Source organism: Magnolia sinica, chromosome 1 (assembly GCF_029962835.1).
Source record: "Magnolia sinica isolate HGM2019 chromosome 1, MsV1, whole genome shotgun sequence".
NCBI classification, from domain to species: domain Eukaryota; kingdom Viridiplantae; phylum Streptophyta; class Magnoliopsida; order Magnoliales; family Magnoliaceae; genus Magnolia; species Magnolia sinica.
In genome coordinates this window covers 140741439-140759428 of record NC_080573.1, presented here as the reverse complement: position 1 = coordinate 140759428, position 17990 = coordinate 140741439, and the positions used below count along the sequence as shown (strand labels likewise).

At 41.0% G+C, this 17990-nt stretch overlaps 1 protein-coding gene across 3 annotated transcripts; it reads left to right on the top strand.

Moving 5' to 3' along the window:
* The first annotated feature begins 10622 nt into the window (after positions 1-10622).
* LOC131221311 (zinc finger CCCH domain-containing protein 24-like) lies at positions 10623-14662 on the top strand. Of its 3 annotated transcripts, none has more exons than XM_058216539.1 (2): positions 10623-10922; positions 11639-14662. In XM_058216539.1, the coding sequence occupies exon 2, from the start codon at positions 11701-11703 to the stop codon at positions 13912-13914; it is 2214 nt and encodes a 737-aa protein (XP_058072522.1). In that variant the 5' UTR covers positions 10623-10922; positions 11639-11700; the 3' UTR covers positions 13915-14662. The 3 variants fall into 3 exon arrangements, with proteins under 3 accessions (XP_058072522.1, XP_058072507.1, XP_058072515.1); XM_058216524.1 differs by having other exon boundaries at positions 10624-10922; positions 11677-14662; XM_058216532.1 differs by having other exon boundaries at positions 10624-10922; positions 11635-14662.
* Positions 14663-17990: the final 3328 nt, after the last annotated feature.

Below are 17990 nucleotides of genomic sequence, written 5' to 3'. Positions count from 1 at the left end.
GCTCAATGATCCATAAAGAACTCCATAGTTATCTTTGAAAGGAACGGGATATTGTAACAACCACTGCATAGACATGTTTTGCATGTATTCACATGCACATGTATCTGTAAGTACTTAAGCAAGCGTCCTTAGTACACACGTACATGTGCACATATATTTTACTGTGGAGATAGATGTTTATATATGCATAATGAATCATTGAAACTCATCTATTGATGCAGCTTTCTATCCATTAATTGTTCACGGTTCGGATCAATGGTTCGGTTCGGTTCTATAGGGCCCTAAACTGGAATCAATCCGTATCAAACGGTTCTCAAAATTTTAGAACCGAAACAAGAACCGCTGCTGTTTAGAACTGGACCAAATCAGACTGATCCAACGGTTCCGGTCCGGTTCCACGGTTCTAGCTGTTCGATGTGCACACCTACATAAAAGGGTCACTAACGTGTTCAATTTTTTATTCAGAAGTTATTATTTGGAATTTATGATCACAAGCCAATCACAAGAGTCACTTGAATTGGGGAATCAATTGTTAAGAAATTCTACAGTGTCTAGCCAGTCATAGATTCTTAGCCCTATTTAGCTAATGACAACTTAAAATCAAATGCATTTTCATATTCGAGTAAATACAATAATCAATTATGTTAAACATAGCCACATTAAACGAAAGGTATCTCGCACGCAAGGGCATCATAACTATGCTCCAGTGATTTTTCACACTTGTTAGATACTCTCCAACAATATTTCATGCTTTCCCACTACTCTCTCCATAAAAAAAAAAAAAAAAAACTACCATATAAGAAAATTAGGTTCTTCTTCTTCTTTTTATGTGTTATGTTAAAATAAGCTTGATTGGAAAGAAAATAAGGTGAAAAATATTACAAACAGAGGTGAGCATCGAGTCGGGTTGGATTGAGTTAGGTCCAACTTGACTTGATCTAGTTTTGCCAAGTCCCTGACCTGAACTCGATCTGACTCGGGACCAAGTCCAGCAGACCTAGCTCAATCCGAATCGAGTCTTAGTTGGTCCGACTCGGTCAAAGAAACCGAGTCGAATCGAGTTGGCTACGATTCGGATCGGGTCAATGGGTCATTGACTCATTTTAAATTGTAATGTTGGGTTGGTCCAATTAGGAATAATCACAAGATAGGGTTGGGTTCTTATGGTGGGTTGAGCAAAAATGAATTTAGGTGGGGTTAGGGTTAGAAACGTTGAGCCGGATTTTCAAGTTGGGTCATATACTCCTATTGAGGTTGGATTAGGCTTAAGTCGACCTCGACTCCACCCAACACACCCAACTTGCAACCCTAATTATGGCATGTGTGGGGAACTTAATGTGAATGCAAGTCTTTGTTGTGTATTGACACAAGCGCCGTATGTTGGGCACTTGAAGATTGATAGTGGTATATATACAAACATAGAGAGTTTTAACTAAAACCATCTCACATTTGCACACTTGGCACACAATGGGTCATTCAATTGTTATTTGAGAGATCCAAGGTAAGATCTCTCAATTTGAGAGATTTCATGAAACATCATTCATAGTAAGACGCGTGATATCAATATGTTGGACTATTTAGTTAGGTCATTCAGCTATTTAAATATCACAATCCAACTTCCAAAGTAAATAAACTACGTCCATAAAACAAACAAAGTAAATAAACTTTGTCAAAAAACAAAAGTAAAGGCGGGCCACCAGCGTCACCAAGGCAGGCCACCAGTGTCACCAAGTCGAGCCAGGGCGAATGGTGTGGATACAACACATATATCATAGTGGGGCTCATTTCAGTAGTTAATCCATGTCCGTCTAGAGTTAGGGCAGGCCATGACAAAAAGGTCTCGATCTCGGCCGGACCACTAGCGGCCTGCACCCGAGGTCCCGAGCCAGGGGGGCCACCAGCGGTCTGCATCAAGATCCCGAGCACGAAAAAACATAGAAAAATAAATTATAAAAAAAAACTTAAAAAATTAACATACCCGATGAATGGGCGATGATGAATGGTAAAGATTGGGTGTTGGGCTGTTGGCTATCCCGGACTCTGATCAGGTTCAATGCGATGCTGGTGCACATAGGGTTAGGGTAGGTGAAATAATAAAGGTAAAAAATGTTTAATGTATGGTACCCGATTTCGGTCCAAGTTGGGTTTCAGATTAGATCAGATCTGACCGAATCGGATTTCGGATCAAGTCTGATCAAGTTACTACGTAGCCCGAACTTGACTCAGTCAGGATTCGGATCCGAGTGGGTCTACTTGATCCAAACCTGACCCTGGCATTCGGTTTGGGTCGAGTCGGATCCGCCGTGTTGAGTCGGGTCCTGCCCACCTCTAATTACAAACATTCCACTTTTTAAATATGAATTTTTCTTCTTTCTTTAAAAGATTTTGCTTAGATGAGTTTTTTTTTAAAAAAAACCAAAAAACGAATAGAATAAAATAAAATAAATGACAAAAACTCTACTTTTAGAAAATGGTTCTTCTTTTTATAAATATTTTGCTCAAATGGGCCTACTTGGAAATAATATGATAAAAAGAGATGAGAAATATCAAAAACTCCACTTTTAAAATATAGGTTCTTCTTTATTGAAAAGATTAGGCTTAAACGAGTCTTTTATGAACACGAGTTAGACTTAAGACCCACTTTTAAAAGGTCAAATGGTATTCAAATAGTATGTTTTAGTTCTATTTGAAATTTTATCAAATTATCTTTTCAACAAGCCTAAGACATCCTCGATCGGACATGTAATGAAGAAGTTATGACCATTTTCGTAAGATCGCGCATTATTGAAAATGAGAGTAAATGTGAGCAAGAATTTAGGTATACTTTTAAAATGCCAAATAGTGTCCAAATAAGCTTATTTTAATTTAAGTTTAAAGGTCATTGAAATATCTTTCCAACTAGCCGAAGATTGCTCTGATCTAACATGTAACGAGGGAGTTATGACCATTTTCGTAGGATCGTGCGATATGTGAATAACCCCAGTCCATGCAATATTGCAAGAAAGATGTGTGGTGTTATAACATCAATATGTACAGTATTACAACTTCAATATGTGAGTATTACAATAATGATATGTGCAATGTTACAACCTCGAACTATGTGGTGTTACAACTCTCGTGCAGTGTTACAATAGAGATATGCGCAGTGTTACAACCCTAATTTGTATGATTTTACAATAGAGATATCGACTATGTTAAAACCTCAATCTGTGCAGTATTGCAATAGGGATTTGTACAATATTATAACAATGATTTATGTAATGTTACAACAAATATTTATGTAGTGTCATAACCATGACTTAGTGTCATAACCATGACTTGTGCAGTGTTACAATCTTGAACCACATGATGGATGACCCACATCAAGATAGGCCCCACATAATGGACGGCCCACATCAAAGGTCGCCCCCTAATGATGAATGACCCGCATCTAAGGTGGACCCCACATGATGGGCACCTACATTGAAGGCGGGGCTTACATGATGGACGATACACGTTAAAGGTGAGCTCCACAAGATGGGTTGTGAATATTGAAGGTCAGCCCCACATGATGGATGACCAACACTAGCTGAGACCCACCTAATGTCTGGTCCACATCAGAAGTCAACCTCAATGATGAATGGCGCAAATCCAAGGTGGGCCCCGCATGATGGATGACCCACATCAAAGGTGGGGCCCACACAAATCCATAGTGTTACAACACTCGTTCATGTAGTGAAACAACACCGATCCATATAGTGTTACAATCTCAATCCATACGGTGTTACAACCCCTATTATATTGCCCATCTTGTGGAGCCCACCTTTGATGTGGATTGTCTATTGTGTAGGCCCCACCTTTGATGTGGGTCGTTTATCATGCGAGGCTTACCTCGGATGTGGGCCTTCATCATTAGGGCTCGACCTTTGATGTAGATCGTCCATTATGTGGGGTCCACCTTGATGTTGGTCATCCATCATGTTGGGCCCATCTTCAATATCCATCATGTGGACCATCCATTGTCCATCATGTGGGCCCCACCTCTAATTTGGGCATCCATCGTGCAGGTTCTGCCTTAGATGTGGACCATTAATGATAATGGGCCAACCTTTGATGTGGATTATCTATTATGTGGGCCACACAAGTATTTAGCCATAAGGCCTAAAAATTAGTCCCATCCATTATTCAAGTGGGCCACACTGAGGGAAATAATTCGAAGGGTGAGCATTATCATACGTATTATTTCTAATCGTGTGGCCCACTTGAATTAGGAATGGAGTTGTTTTTTTTTTTCCTTCTCTAAACCACAAGCTTAACATGGTGTGACACACTTGATGGTTCACGTGGATTTCACATGAACTCCAAAGTGGAGCCCATCCAAGCCGTGACTCACTTTCCAAAAAATATACGAAAATCTACTGGAGACACCCACCCACTAATGTGTGTACCAATTGATGTTGTACAAAATAACTCTCTATAGGATGACCACCATTTATTTTTTAGAGGGTCCACCTTGACATGTATTTAAGATACACTCCAACCATTAAATGTGTAATCCTACTTTATACCAGTGGACAAAACCTCATGACGACCAGTACTCGAGGTAGACCACAACAAGGGAAACTATTGTAAGAGAGACGTCCAACCTTGATATTTACAATATCCCCTATGATGATTATCTAAAATCCACTACAACTATTATACATCAAACCAAAAATTAGGCTTAGGACCCAAAAAATCAGGACCATTCATTAATCAGGTGGACCACAAGAAGGGAAACTGTTTGTAAGGTAAGGGTTGCCTTGTACACCTTTTCCAATTGTGTAGTCCGCTTAAAATATAAGCCAAGATGGTTTTTCGGACCCAAGCCTAGTGTGGGGTGGCTCACCTATTGGTCGGGTAGATTTTAGATAAAAACTTTAGTGGGGCCCACCCGAGTTAACAATATTTTTTGTCAATAAAAAATAACTTTTTCCTCCTCCGTCAAAAGTCATTGGAGTTTAAAATTTGGAATTACTTTGTAAACCCTCATAGGTCGGGCTGGGCCTATGGGCTTCTTAACATATGAATCCAAACCCTACTTGATTTAGAATCGAGTTGGATAGTTAAGCCCGACTCTAGCCCTCGAGCCAAATAATCCAACCCAAGCCAGGCACAAAAGTGTAACGGGCCAACTCGGCCCATTAACACCCTTGCCCAACATCACGTCATCCCATAAAAATGGTGACAACTCTCTCGTTATAGGTTAAATTGAAGTGATCTTGGACTTTTGAAAAGATAATTCAATAACATTTTAAATAGGATTGAAATCATCGCATTTGAACACTATTTAATCATTTAAAAGTAGGCCCAAAGTCCATATATTGGCAAAAGACCCATCTAGACCCAAAGAAAGAGAATCCATATTCTAAAAGTGAAGTTTTTTATATCTCTCGTCTCCTTCTATCGGTTTCTTCCCAAATATACTCATTTAAACTGAATCATTATAGCGAAGAATAATCATCTTCTATAAATTAATTTTTGATTATCTCTTTTCTTTACTTCTATGCATTCATGGCAAAAGACTCATTTAAAAATAACCTTTTGAAGAAAGAAAATGAACCTATCTTTTAGAGTAAAATCTTTATAATATTTTTCATCTTATTTTTCCTCATTTTCTTTCCAAACAAGCCTATTTTTACATACAAGTAAAATTAAAAGAAAAAAAAACTTATTTTCCTAATATGGGAGCTTTTGCTGGAGAGAATAGTTATAAAGTACAAAAGATTGTTGAAGAGTAGTCAGAAAGCATGAGAAATCGTGAAAGCATAGTGGTAAAAGAACAATTAGCCAAAAAGTATTGTTAAAAGAAGATATAAGTATAGAAATTTTAAAAATATGTTTTAAGAACATTTTCGTCCAAGAAAATTATAAAATAGTGTTTCAGGTGTAGGAAAATATGTTTTAAAAAATGGGGCTATGAAGGAGTTCCCATGAAACCTTGGGTGCATTTGGGTAAAAAAAACCTAAGTTAACCTACATGTTTTTTATACATGTGCAAAATATTGTCGATATATATTCAAACACACGTGACACATAACTAATATGTGTGAGTTCTGTTAATAGGCCAAATTTTTAGTTCTTACGGTTTAAAAATCAAACCATTTATGTGTGCCATTTTATATACTCAATCGAGATGATTATTGGTATTATTTTAAACAAATGATCCATTTTGTCAATAGAAACCCCACTGTCATAATTAATCATTCGTAATTTGAGTGGAGAGATGAGCAACCAAATTAATAGTAGGTATGTCAAGAAGTGGAGTAGCATGAGTTGTTTGATTCAAATTTCTTGACTTAAAAGAACGTGTATTCCTCTATTCCAATTGGATCATATCAATTTGTGATGGTGGTCACGAATCATCATATTCATGGTTGAGTCCACTAACTGGATCATATCAATTTATGATGGTGGTCATGAATCATCATATTCATGATTGAGTCCAATGTGAACATATAAGACCATATTGAGTCAAATATTAGTTGATCAACTGCAACTAGATTAACCATAACGCTCTTTACTTTTTAAAGTAATTACTCGTTGAAGCAAATCATATTCTTCAAAATCTAAAGTTAAAGAGAAAGTTGTACAATGTCAAATTTAAAATGAGAAGAAAAGAGTTGCTTGGGAGATGTTCATACCGTGAGATATTAAGAATTGAACAACTTCGGCAATGGTACTTTCAGTAAGTGAAGAGATGAGCCAACTCTATAAGAGGTGATTTTGACAATGCCATTTTATGTATGCTAAATTTATCGTTGTTGTTGGATTATGGTTATCATTATAGATATACTTGTGTGGACATGGAATATGAAATATGATTATTAACTTTGTGCTAAGTAGAAATTTTATTGTCAATAAAGGAAGATAATAGTATTTTCCTCTAAAAGAGAAGATGAATGCTTGAGCATATTAGGATATTTTGTTAGATTATTATAATCTTTTATATTTGTTAATAAGTGTATAACAACTCTTTTTTTTTTTCCAATGGTGGATCCCACTGCTTCCTATGATGCAGCTCATGATTGAACTTAAGTATTGACAACCCCAAGTATATGGCTGCGATGTATTAATAACTTGATAAGACTGAGGTCAATGGTGGATCCCACTGCTTCCTATGATGTAGCTCATGATTGAACTTAAGTATTGACAACTCCAAGTATATGGCTGCGATGTATTAATAACTTGATAAGACTGAGGTCGATCCACGAAAAACTTGGTGAGAATATATTAATATTTTAATATAAGAAAAATGATTGGTTTGAGTTTTTAATTCGGTGAGATAGAGTTGTAAAAATAATATAAAAATGACTAAGGATTCAGGATTTCTCCATCAATAAACCTTGAATTTAATCTACCTTATTGAGTTGATAACTTAACTAGAACTAAATTATAATACGTTTTAATCGGAAGATAACTTATTAATGTCATTTTAAAATATCCAATATTGATTAGAATTATGATGTGCTTGATTTATCATGAAAATCTATTTAATCATATCGTAGAGAATTGAAAACATCTAATGTACCTAGAGACGACAATAAATCAAACAACTTTACAGATTGATTTCTTCTCAATTTTAAGAATTCAATCATAATTTAACATAAGTTTTAAACTTTCGTTAAATAAACAAATTAAATATCAAATATCCATTAAAAATATTAATCCTTTAGCCTTAGCTAAGAGATTAGCCAAGCGCAATAATATCTTGAATCAAACATAAAATTTTCAATGGAAAACATAAATATCAACTTCATCCAAAACTTTTATGCCCACACAATCAATTAAAGTAGTTTAATTCCTATTGCTTTATGTGTTGTGATTCACTTTAGCTTTCAATTAGCTTCAATGACCGGCCATGCCCTACAATGATCTCGCAAAATGAAAGGATGGTATAGATATAACACATACATCATGGTGGGATCATAAGACTTGTGGTGTTCGTTCGTGTGCAGTAGACTATGTAATCGGCTTCCATGTAAGAATTTTTTAATCCTCCATCCAAGGTGAGGCCCATCCCATCAACGGGTTGGGTCATTAAGGTTGACCCACATGCAAAGAACAAGGTTCTGGCTGTACCCTAGCCCAGGGAGTTGCATGATTCCCAGTCAGGGTTTGACGCTCGATGAACAGGAACTTAAAGACTGTAGACGTGCCGTATATTTACTATGGTTAAAACAGCTAAAAATTCCAATATCTGATTGATAAAAGAATCCTATCTTCATATGTAACTGCAAGTAAGCTCGGCTGTGTAAATGTGGTAATTGGATGTATTGCACTTTTAACCGTCCAATATAAATCAAACAAGCATGATTTTGGTTGACGATACATCTTAAATAAAAACCATAATTTAAATATTTTAATTTGCTTATTTATTTGGCACTTATGTAATTTTGAAGTGCGTATCATCCACCACACTCTACAAGAGTATTACCCATTTTTTGATTATTCAAATAAAACCTATAAAAAATAAAAAAATCCTTTAACATCTTCCAAAATTAAGACTGATGTAACAATACTAACCACTTATTTTTCTTCATTGGCATGTCAAATTAGGACCGTTGAATATTTTTCATTTAATTTTTTCTTCTAAATTTCCGATCAATTACCCTTTCAAGCAATCTGTGATTTTCGGACCCATCTAAATTTGGAGGAACTATTTGGTCAGTTTAATTGGAACTAAATCCTGCCAGGTGTACACGTTCTTAGTGGTTGTGTATGAACCGCCACACTCTTCTGGAGTAACATTTGGAAACAGTATCCACAACTCGCTTGCCTGGGCCCAAAATTCACGGTATCCAATGGCAATTTCGATATTTCCGTCGTACGCGACAAAGCCATTTAATAGGGTCGGAAATTTCAAGACGAAAGAGGTTGGATAGGAGATCGTATTTCATATTTTTTTTTCGATATCACTATGCCTTTGTCACCACTAAAACGTCAGCGTACATCGCGGCCCACTGGGGCCCACATGATTTATGGTCCAATGATCGGAACGGTCCATATTGTGAAATATAATCTATAAGACGTATCAGATGAAAACTACTCCGTATTGATGATTGTTAGATCCACTATCTTTAAATGGCTTTTAGAACAATGAAAAAGTATTTTCATTGGCTCGCATTCAACTCTAGAGGTTCGGATCGTTATTAAAGAGCCACTATAGGATTACAAATTATTCAACATGTAACGAGAATATGGACGGTAAATATCATTGGGTCATCTCAGCTGTGGGCCCCGGTGGGGACACACGGTGGATCCTATGCCGCGACAGACGCAAAAATAACTCCTCTTTTTCCACTAGTCGGGAGAGCTCCCATGCATGCGCGCATCCAAGGTACTCAATCCTTCTGGGACACCTCTTTGGTAATCCAGACCGTTCTTCTATAGGTCCAACTCCGTATGGGCTAAATGGTTATATTTCTCTCATCAATCATCCACAAAAAGTTAAAATAGATAACCGTTAAAATCAATATTTTACGGACAGATAAGATTTTGGACCACTGAGATTTGCAATTTGTTTACAAATGTTCGAATTTACGGATGAACGGTCTGGATCTCGACCTGGTGGGCCAGAAGTTGCGAGAAGCTTGAACGCATATCTAATAATGCGTCTCTCTAGCATTTCTCCTCAATTTCTCTGAAGGAGGCAGCTAGGGTTGCTAAACTTTTGTTTCTCGCGAGATGATTCAGTAGAGTCGTCTCTACTGAAACTCTACACAACCAACCTTGCAAAACACAAGTTGCAAGAGAGATAATTGATAGGAACCGTCGAATACGGTGGACCTTACTGCGAAGGACCCACGGTTTGGATGGCATACTAATCAGATGATGGACAGTACGTTAACTAATCTACGGCAGAGGTGAATCTACCGGGTCATTTCCTAAGGAGTCCTGTTATGCTACTCGCGCGGAGGCAAGATCTCCAAACTACACTCCCACGCGTGAGTATATGGCACGTGAGGAATGAAAATGGCTTTCAGATGAGCCCCGCTACTCGTGTCGGGAGTGAAGGCCACAACGTTTGTATGATTCATCAAGGGTGCAACACGGTCACTAATATTGACATTTTTCGGCAATTCCCAACCGTCCAGTTACTACAGGTATGGCCCATCAGAGACAGGATAAGCCTGACTTTTGTGTAATGGCGCACGCATGTGGGCCACACGGTGGGAAGAACAAACCTTGCACACACGTACGATGTTGACACGTGCGGAATGGAGCACCGTGAGTGACCATACCATACCATACCATTTCTCTTTCCCATTTTTTTGTCGCTGGTGTTCCACGCCTTTTTCCTCGATTTGACTCCACATTTAACCCAATTTGACTGCTGCCTGAGATCCGATGGTACGCGAGAACCTGATTCGCGGACGCGAGCCTGGATTCAAATCCAGCATAATCAACCTGGACTGGCACGCTCCCATCTTTCTTTAAACCGGTCACGTCCCTCCCAAATACCCCAACCTAACCGGTAGGTTCCCCGCTTTCCACCGGCTCTCCCGGTTTCCTTCCATTTTGAATTCGCGAATTTAACCCGCATGTCGAGTGAATTTAGGGCGAATTTCGACATCATTTCATTCGAATTTATCTGCATTTGAGCGTTTCATTTCGTTGTAATTTGGAGGGACGTTAGAGGGAGGCAAGGACTCCGATCGGCGAGCATTCCTAAAACATTTCGCTTTCTGAATGCGATTGGCGATGGTGAGGTTTTTTCTCATCTCTACGCGATTTCCACGATGCGATCGGATTGTTTTCGAGAAGCTTTCATCTTCTTCCGCTCGTAGCTGTGGTTTCGCTTCAGATCGTTGAAGATTTCTTGGTTTTTTTCCAGATCTGTCGAGTAATGGAATTCCAGATCGTGTTTTAGCTGGTTTTTTCTTATCAGCTAGTGGAAATTGGTGAGTTCTTGCCTTCTGTTTATAGCATTCGATCCGTTTTCTGATGATTTTTAACCGGAAAGCGTATGATTTGAATGTGTTGCGAGGCTTTTGTAGTGATTTTATGGTTTCTGTGATGATTTTTAGCTATTTATGGAAATTGATGTGTAGATCGATCTTGATTTACCTTCTCTTCCTGGTGAATTTCAGAGATTGATCAGTATTGCTAGTTTGATTAAACTAGGGTTTCAGTAGTGGAAATGTGCTATTAGGTGTTTTGCTCTAATTTCGTAGCCGACAGCTTTTCCTTTGTCACCATTTCATCCTTCAACCTCTGTTTTATTTGTTTTAATATCAAATTTAGAACCAGATGCATTCTCGTGAAATCCATTGCAGAATGAAAAAACGAGTTCTGAAAATTTATATCGATAGAAAATTTTTTATCTTGTTCGTTTTTGTACTTTTTAAGTCTTTATGTACGTATCATCCGGCCTTTTTCTCGGGAGTGACGATTTAATCTCTCTATGCAAGAATCCCCTCTCATCTCCCCCTTCCAATCGCCTGAAAAATTGCTTTCCGTCAAAATTGTAGGCGAGAATCTGCTCCGATCTTCCATTTTGTGTAGTTCTTATTTCCGACAGTCTCTGAATCTATTATTCTCACTTCGACTTTTATTCAAAGGGTGATTCCATTACATGATCCATCGTTTTCTTCTCCAAAATTGTTTTCTAAGGCAGATTTCCCGTTGGATTCTGACGCCGTTGCCGCGTTTCAGGCGGACTTAAGGGGAATCAAAAGCATGTGCGGTGGTCCAGATCAAGTAAAACAGTCGTCACAATCTACTTCATCTAAAGAAACCAAAACCCCAGCCATAGACATGAACCATCTTTCCATTGAAACCGAAGACTCTTTCTCCAGCCTTCTTGAGCTTGCTGCTAACAACGATCTCGATGGTTTTAAGCGCTCGATCGAACGGGACCCTTCAGCATTCGACGAGGTCGGCCGCTGGTATGGCCGCCAGAAAGGTTCGAAGCAGATGGTCCTCGAGCAGCGGACGCCGTTGATGGTGGCCGCAACATACGGAAGCGTCGATGTCCTCAAGCTCATTCTTTCCATCTCCGACGCTGATGTTAACCGATCCTGCGGCCCAGATAAGAGCACTGCTCTCCATTGCGCCGCGTCTGGCGGATCCGTTGACGCCGTTGATGCTGTGAAGCTGCTTCTGCGAGCAGGCGCTGACCGGAATTTGGTTGATGCGGACGGCCGTCGCCCTTTTGATGTCATTGTAGTTTCACCCAAGCTGCCAAACGTGAAGGCTGCCCTTGAAGAGCTTCTCATCTACAACAGTTCCCCCTCTTCTTTGGGCGCCTGCAATCTTCGCGTCTCTACTACCACATCAAATTCCGTTTCACCACCGCTCTCGTCGTCGCCTGACGATGGATCTCCATCGTCGGCATCCGACTCAACATCGTCTCCGATGATGGCGAAATTCCATGACCTGCCTCCAGTTTCTGTGTCAGAGAAGAAAGAATACCCAGTTGATCCATCCCTGCCCGACATCAAGAACAGCATCTATGCCACCGATGATTTTCGGATGTTCTCATTCAAGGTCCGACCTTGCTCGAGGGCCTACTCGCACGACTGGACGGAGTGCCCATTTGTCCATCCCGGCGAGAACGCCAGGCGAAGAGACCCCAGAAAATTTCACTACAGCTGCGTGCCATGCCCCGATTTTAGGAAGGGCGCATGCCGGAGGGGTGATCTGTGTGAGTATGCACATGGTGTGTTTGAGTGCTGGCTCCACCCAGCTCAATACCGGACAAGGCTCTGCAAGGATGGCACGAGCTGTATGCGGAGGGTCTGTTTCTTTGCGCACACGTCCGATGAGCTGAGGCCGCTCTATGTTTCCACGGGCTCTGCGGTCCCCTCTCCTCGCTCAGCTGCATCTGCAGCCACTGCCATGGAGATGGCAGCGGCCATGAGTCTCCTACCAGGCTCCCCATCTTCTGTCTCTGTCATGTCTCCTACCCCTTTCACTCCACCCATGTCACCCTCGGCAAATGGAATTTCTCATTCTTCAATGGCATGGCCACAGCCGAGCGTCCCTACGCTGCATCTCCCTGGCAGCAATCTCCAATCCAGTCGCCTGAGATCCTCTCTCAGCGCAAGGGATATACCTGCTGATGATTTCTCCATGTTGCCTGATTTTGACGCCCAGCAGCTTCTAAATGATTTCTCTTGCTTCTCCCCGCAAGCCCGAATGAATTCGGCCACCGGGAGCCGCCCAGTGCGGTCCAAGACATTAACCCCATCCAACCTCGATGACCTTTTCACTGCTGAAATTTCGTCATCGCCCCGCTATTCAGATCAAGTGGCTGGTGCCATCTTCTCCCCATCTCACAAGTCAGCGGTTCTGAATCAATTCCAGCAGCAGCAGCAGAGCATGCTATCTCCCATTAACACTAATGTTTTCTCCCCCAAAACTGTTGATCAGCAGCTCTCTGGCCACTCGCTCTTGCAAGCCTCATTTGGCCTCTCATCACCAGGGCGGATGTCGCCCCGGAGCATGGAGCCTCTCTCTCCAATGAGCTCCCGCTTAGCTGCGTTTGCCCAGCGTGAAAAGCAGCAGCAGCAGCTCCGCAGCCTTAGCTCGCGTGACCTAGGTTCAGGCACGGCTGGCATGGCTGGGTCCCCTTCGTGGTCGAAATGGGGTTCGCCAACTGGGAAACTGGACTGGGGTGTCCAGGGCGACGAGCTGGGCCGTCTCAGGAGAACCTCATCATTCGAGCTTGGTGCTGGTGGAGAGGAGCCAGATGTGTCATGGGTACAGTCGTTGGTGAAGGAATCACCACCCGAGACCAAGGACAAGAGCACAGCCATGCCAACAACAGTTGCGGGCCCGATCACCACTTCCGGTGAGGGATCTAATTCCAATTCTCAGCTGGAGGCCATTGATCACACGGTTTTGGGAGCATGGCTTGAGCAGATGCAGCTTGATCAGCTGGTTGCTTAGTAAAATTTCAATTTTTACTGAGCGTCCGAGGTAGTTGAGAAAAAAAGAGAGGATATTTTAGTAAATAATATAATTCATATATTTTTTAAGAGGGTGAAGGAAGAAGAAGGTAAGAAACAGTAAAAGAAGGGAAGGGTAAAAAGGGAAATTTCTGATTCATTTTCAAAATTCGTTATTACATCAGGACAGCTAAACGGGGAAAAGCCTGGCTAATATATGCCAGGAATTCTCCTAATATTTCTGATTAGGTCTTCATTTTCCTTTTCTTTTTTACGCTCTTTATTTCTCATCGAGAGCTTTATCTGTTTTCATTGAAATGAAACCAGATCTCCCCTCTCTCTCTCTCTCTCTCTCTCCATCTCTCTTCCAAAGTTGGAATTTTATTTATATTTGTGATGAAATTCAGGAATTTGGTGACGGAAAAAAAAAAGAAATCAAGGGTAGAAGAGGTAATATTCTCTGTTTGAAGGGTTTTCTGTTTTGTCCAGGTCAATGACGAAGATGGCATGAGAGAGAGAGAGAGAGAGAGAGAGAGAGAGAGAGAGAGTGTGGGGTGGGTTTGGGAGGGTGGGTGTTGTTGATGTATCTCATTTTGAGTTGAATTCTTGTTGTTTAATGCTGCTGGCATTTTCGAATTGGTTGGAGGTGGTCCAAAAAGAAACATGGCGGATTATGGTCCCTTGTGATGTAAGAACGGCTTAAAATGTTTACTATTTTATTTCGATTCCTTCATTATTATTTTTTTAAATCACTTCTCTGTTGCTATATAGTAGTATCTTACGATTTTATGACTAGTGGTCTTGCATGTAACATATGTTTACTGTAGCAGGGTTTGGTTGTGGCTGATTCGAACCATTCCAGGTGTCCTACCATGAACAGGCCTTTTGTCGTATTCCTTGTCTACGGTGACAGATTATCGTCAATGGTCTGTGCATGGTGGACCCCACTCTTCTGCTTGTTGGGTCATGCATCGATCCACCTAGTCCTTGTGGGATTCTACTCATCTCATCTGGGGGGGGCATCGAGTTTCTGAAAATAGTGGCAATGCCCGTCAAAAATCAAGTCGGCCGGCCACTAACCGTCTCTAGATCCAAACATATCTACTGTGGCTTCGATTTGAACTGTGTGGCCCCCCCCCCCCTTTTTTTTTCGGTTGGTTTTTGTTTATTGTTTTTTATTCAGAGTCTGTGATTCCGGCGTGTTTCCTCCGACGGTCCATATGCTTAGATGGTCTGCTGATCGGTGCGATTCACGTTCTGGATTTCATCCCATGCAGGCTTCTTCTCGGCAAGTGTCCTGATGGGAGCGATTCTGACCGTCCATATCTGCAGATGAGAGGTGGGGTTCGCCTCCGCTGCCTTACTTTTCGGATGCGGGGATGGTTCTGATCATCAACGTCTCAGCATGTGGGCCCCAATGAAGCAACGCATTATTGGCTCCTGCGCAAAACGAACTGATTCGAGAAATGGGCGAAATTCATGTAGGGATGATGAAATGCATCCTATCAAAATTGGGTGTTGTAGGATCTAAGTTGTGTGATGTGGAATGTCTACCGCTTGCTGAATGGAACGGGCCACCAGGAAATTACGACTTAAATGAGGGGCTGCTTCTATGAAAACGCACTGCCCATTTGCACATCTTACGCTTCGCAGTTCGCCCTGCAAAGAATTATAATCAACCATTGATTCAAAACTGTAAAGTTTTCGTCATGCAAAAAGGGATGGGATGGGCTAGATTATTGGTAGAAGACGTTTAGTACTCTCTACCAGCTCAGCTTCGTGGATCATATGTTGAGGACCGCACCATCTCATGGTGTGGATTTTCTGTGGAGCCTACGGCGATGTATGTGTTGTCTACGGTGGGCATGATCCCAAAATTGAAGCATATCCAAAGCGCAAGAGGACCACACCACAGGAAACAAATGGGATTTAGGGCCTTACCGTTGAATGGATACTGGGACCACGGAAGTTTTGGATATAATTGTGTTTATCCTTCATCCATCTCTTCCTGACCTTAGGAACACATTGGATGACAAATAAACATAGCTGTGTGGGCCCTAAGAAGGTTTCAACTACGTCATTATCACCTCCGTTTTCTTTAGTGTGGGATTTGCTTTGATTTTGGTCTGCCTTGAATTGAGCTATGGAAAAAGGATGGACGGCATGGATAAAACACATACATCATGGTGGCAACCACAGAAATAGCCAGCTGTGCTCCACAGGCCGCGTACGCGCTCCTAATGTAGACGTTGGACAGTGTATGTCTGGACACGCGGATTGTCTACTGACGCCGTTTGTGCTGTGGGCCCAAACATGATCTATGTGTGTACCTACTACGACCATCTAATTTTTCAGATCATTTTAGTACATGAGAGCAAAAATAGGCAGATCCAAATCTTATTTGGACTACACTACAGGAAACAGCGGTGACTGAATCGCCACTGTTAAAAATTTCTTCAGTGCCACAAAAGTTCTGGATGACGCTGATATTTGTGTTTTTCCTTCGTACATGTCTCGTGTGACCTAATTAACAGGTTGGATGTAAAATAAACCTCACAGGAGGCCCTTACAAGTATTTTTGGTATCTTTCTCATTTTATGGTGTGGTTCACTTGAGATTTGGATTTTTCTCATCTTTGGACCATGTCATAAAATGATATGAAAAAAAAATTGATGGACTGTGCGGATGTAACACATATATCATGGTGGGGCTCACAGAGCACCGTCCAGTAGGCACATCACTGCTGGCAGCGTCTGTAGGCAATCCGCGTCCTGTATGTCTACATCAGCTAAGGGTCACTTACGGGGATGCCGACGAGGTGGTGTTGCCCCACACCTGCTGCATATGTTGGCGATGTGGAGCCCAACGTTATTTATGTGTTTTATGAAAGCGGATTGTGTACTTAACGCAGTAGGCCAAGGGCACGTAGAGTATTGTTTTGCATTGTAAATCTGTCAGACATGGTATGTCAGACACTATAGCATGGTTCACGTCGAAATGACGGTCAACAACCACGGTGTATGTTTATGAGTAACTAAGTCTATGTATATGCTGCGGAAAATAGTGTTCACGTTTGGGAATAGAGTCTTGGTTTTGCTGCAACTTTTAACAGGAAACGGATTGGGCTATTCCCCCACCACCAGCCTACGGCTGCTAGTCAGTGCTCTATGGGCCCCACCATAATGTATGTGTTTGATCCATGCCGTCCATCTATTTTTACATATCATTTTATGGTATCATACCAAAAATGAGGTATATCCCAATCTCAGGTGGACCACATTACAGGAAACAGTTTTGAATCAGCATCGACCATTAAAAACATTTTATAGGCCATAAAAGATTTGGATCAAGTTGATTTTTGTTATTTCCCTTCATCTGGTCCTGCATGACCTAATGAATATATTGGATGTCAAATAAACAGTACAGTGCGTCTTAGGAGGATTTTAATGGTGGATATCCAATCACTATTGTTTTCATATGGGGTGGTCCACCTGAGATTTACATCCCTCTTATTTTTGGGATCAAGCAATAAAATGATCTGTAAAAATGGATGAACGGAATGGATGAAACAAATATATCATGGTGAGGCCCACAGAGCACCGACCACTAGCCAGGGGGCTGGTGGCAAGGGGAGTACCCAATCCGCTTTCATTGAGTTGTATATCGTACAAATGGCATCGTTGAAAATCTGACGATTTGGAACTAGGGTGGGACCCACCATTATAGTCAAACGTCACTGTACAGAATCCGGATCAAACTGATCTTCAAGAATTCGCAAAGTTTATGGTCTATATGTACCCATGACTGGATTGGATGTTTCAGATCATGAGTATAGTTGTCCTCAGGAGGCTTTTAACAGTGGATTTCCAATTATTGCCCTATTCATATGGCGTGGTCCACCTGCTGGATCTATGACCCTCTCAATGGCGGAGGATAGTCCATATAATGATATTAAAAAATTAAGAGTGGAATAGATCGAATGGGATGATACTGGAAGGGCCCATACACTGTAGCAGTTTCATATTGTCCTTGTATATTCATTTATCGATGCCTAGGGAATGAACGATACTGTAATTT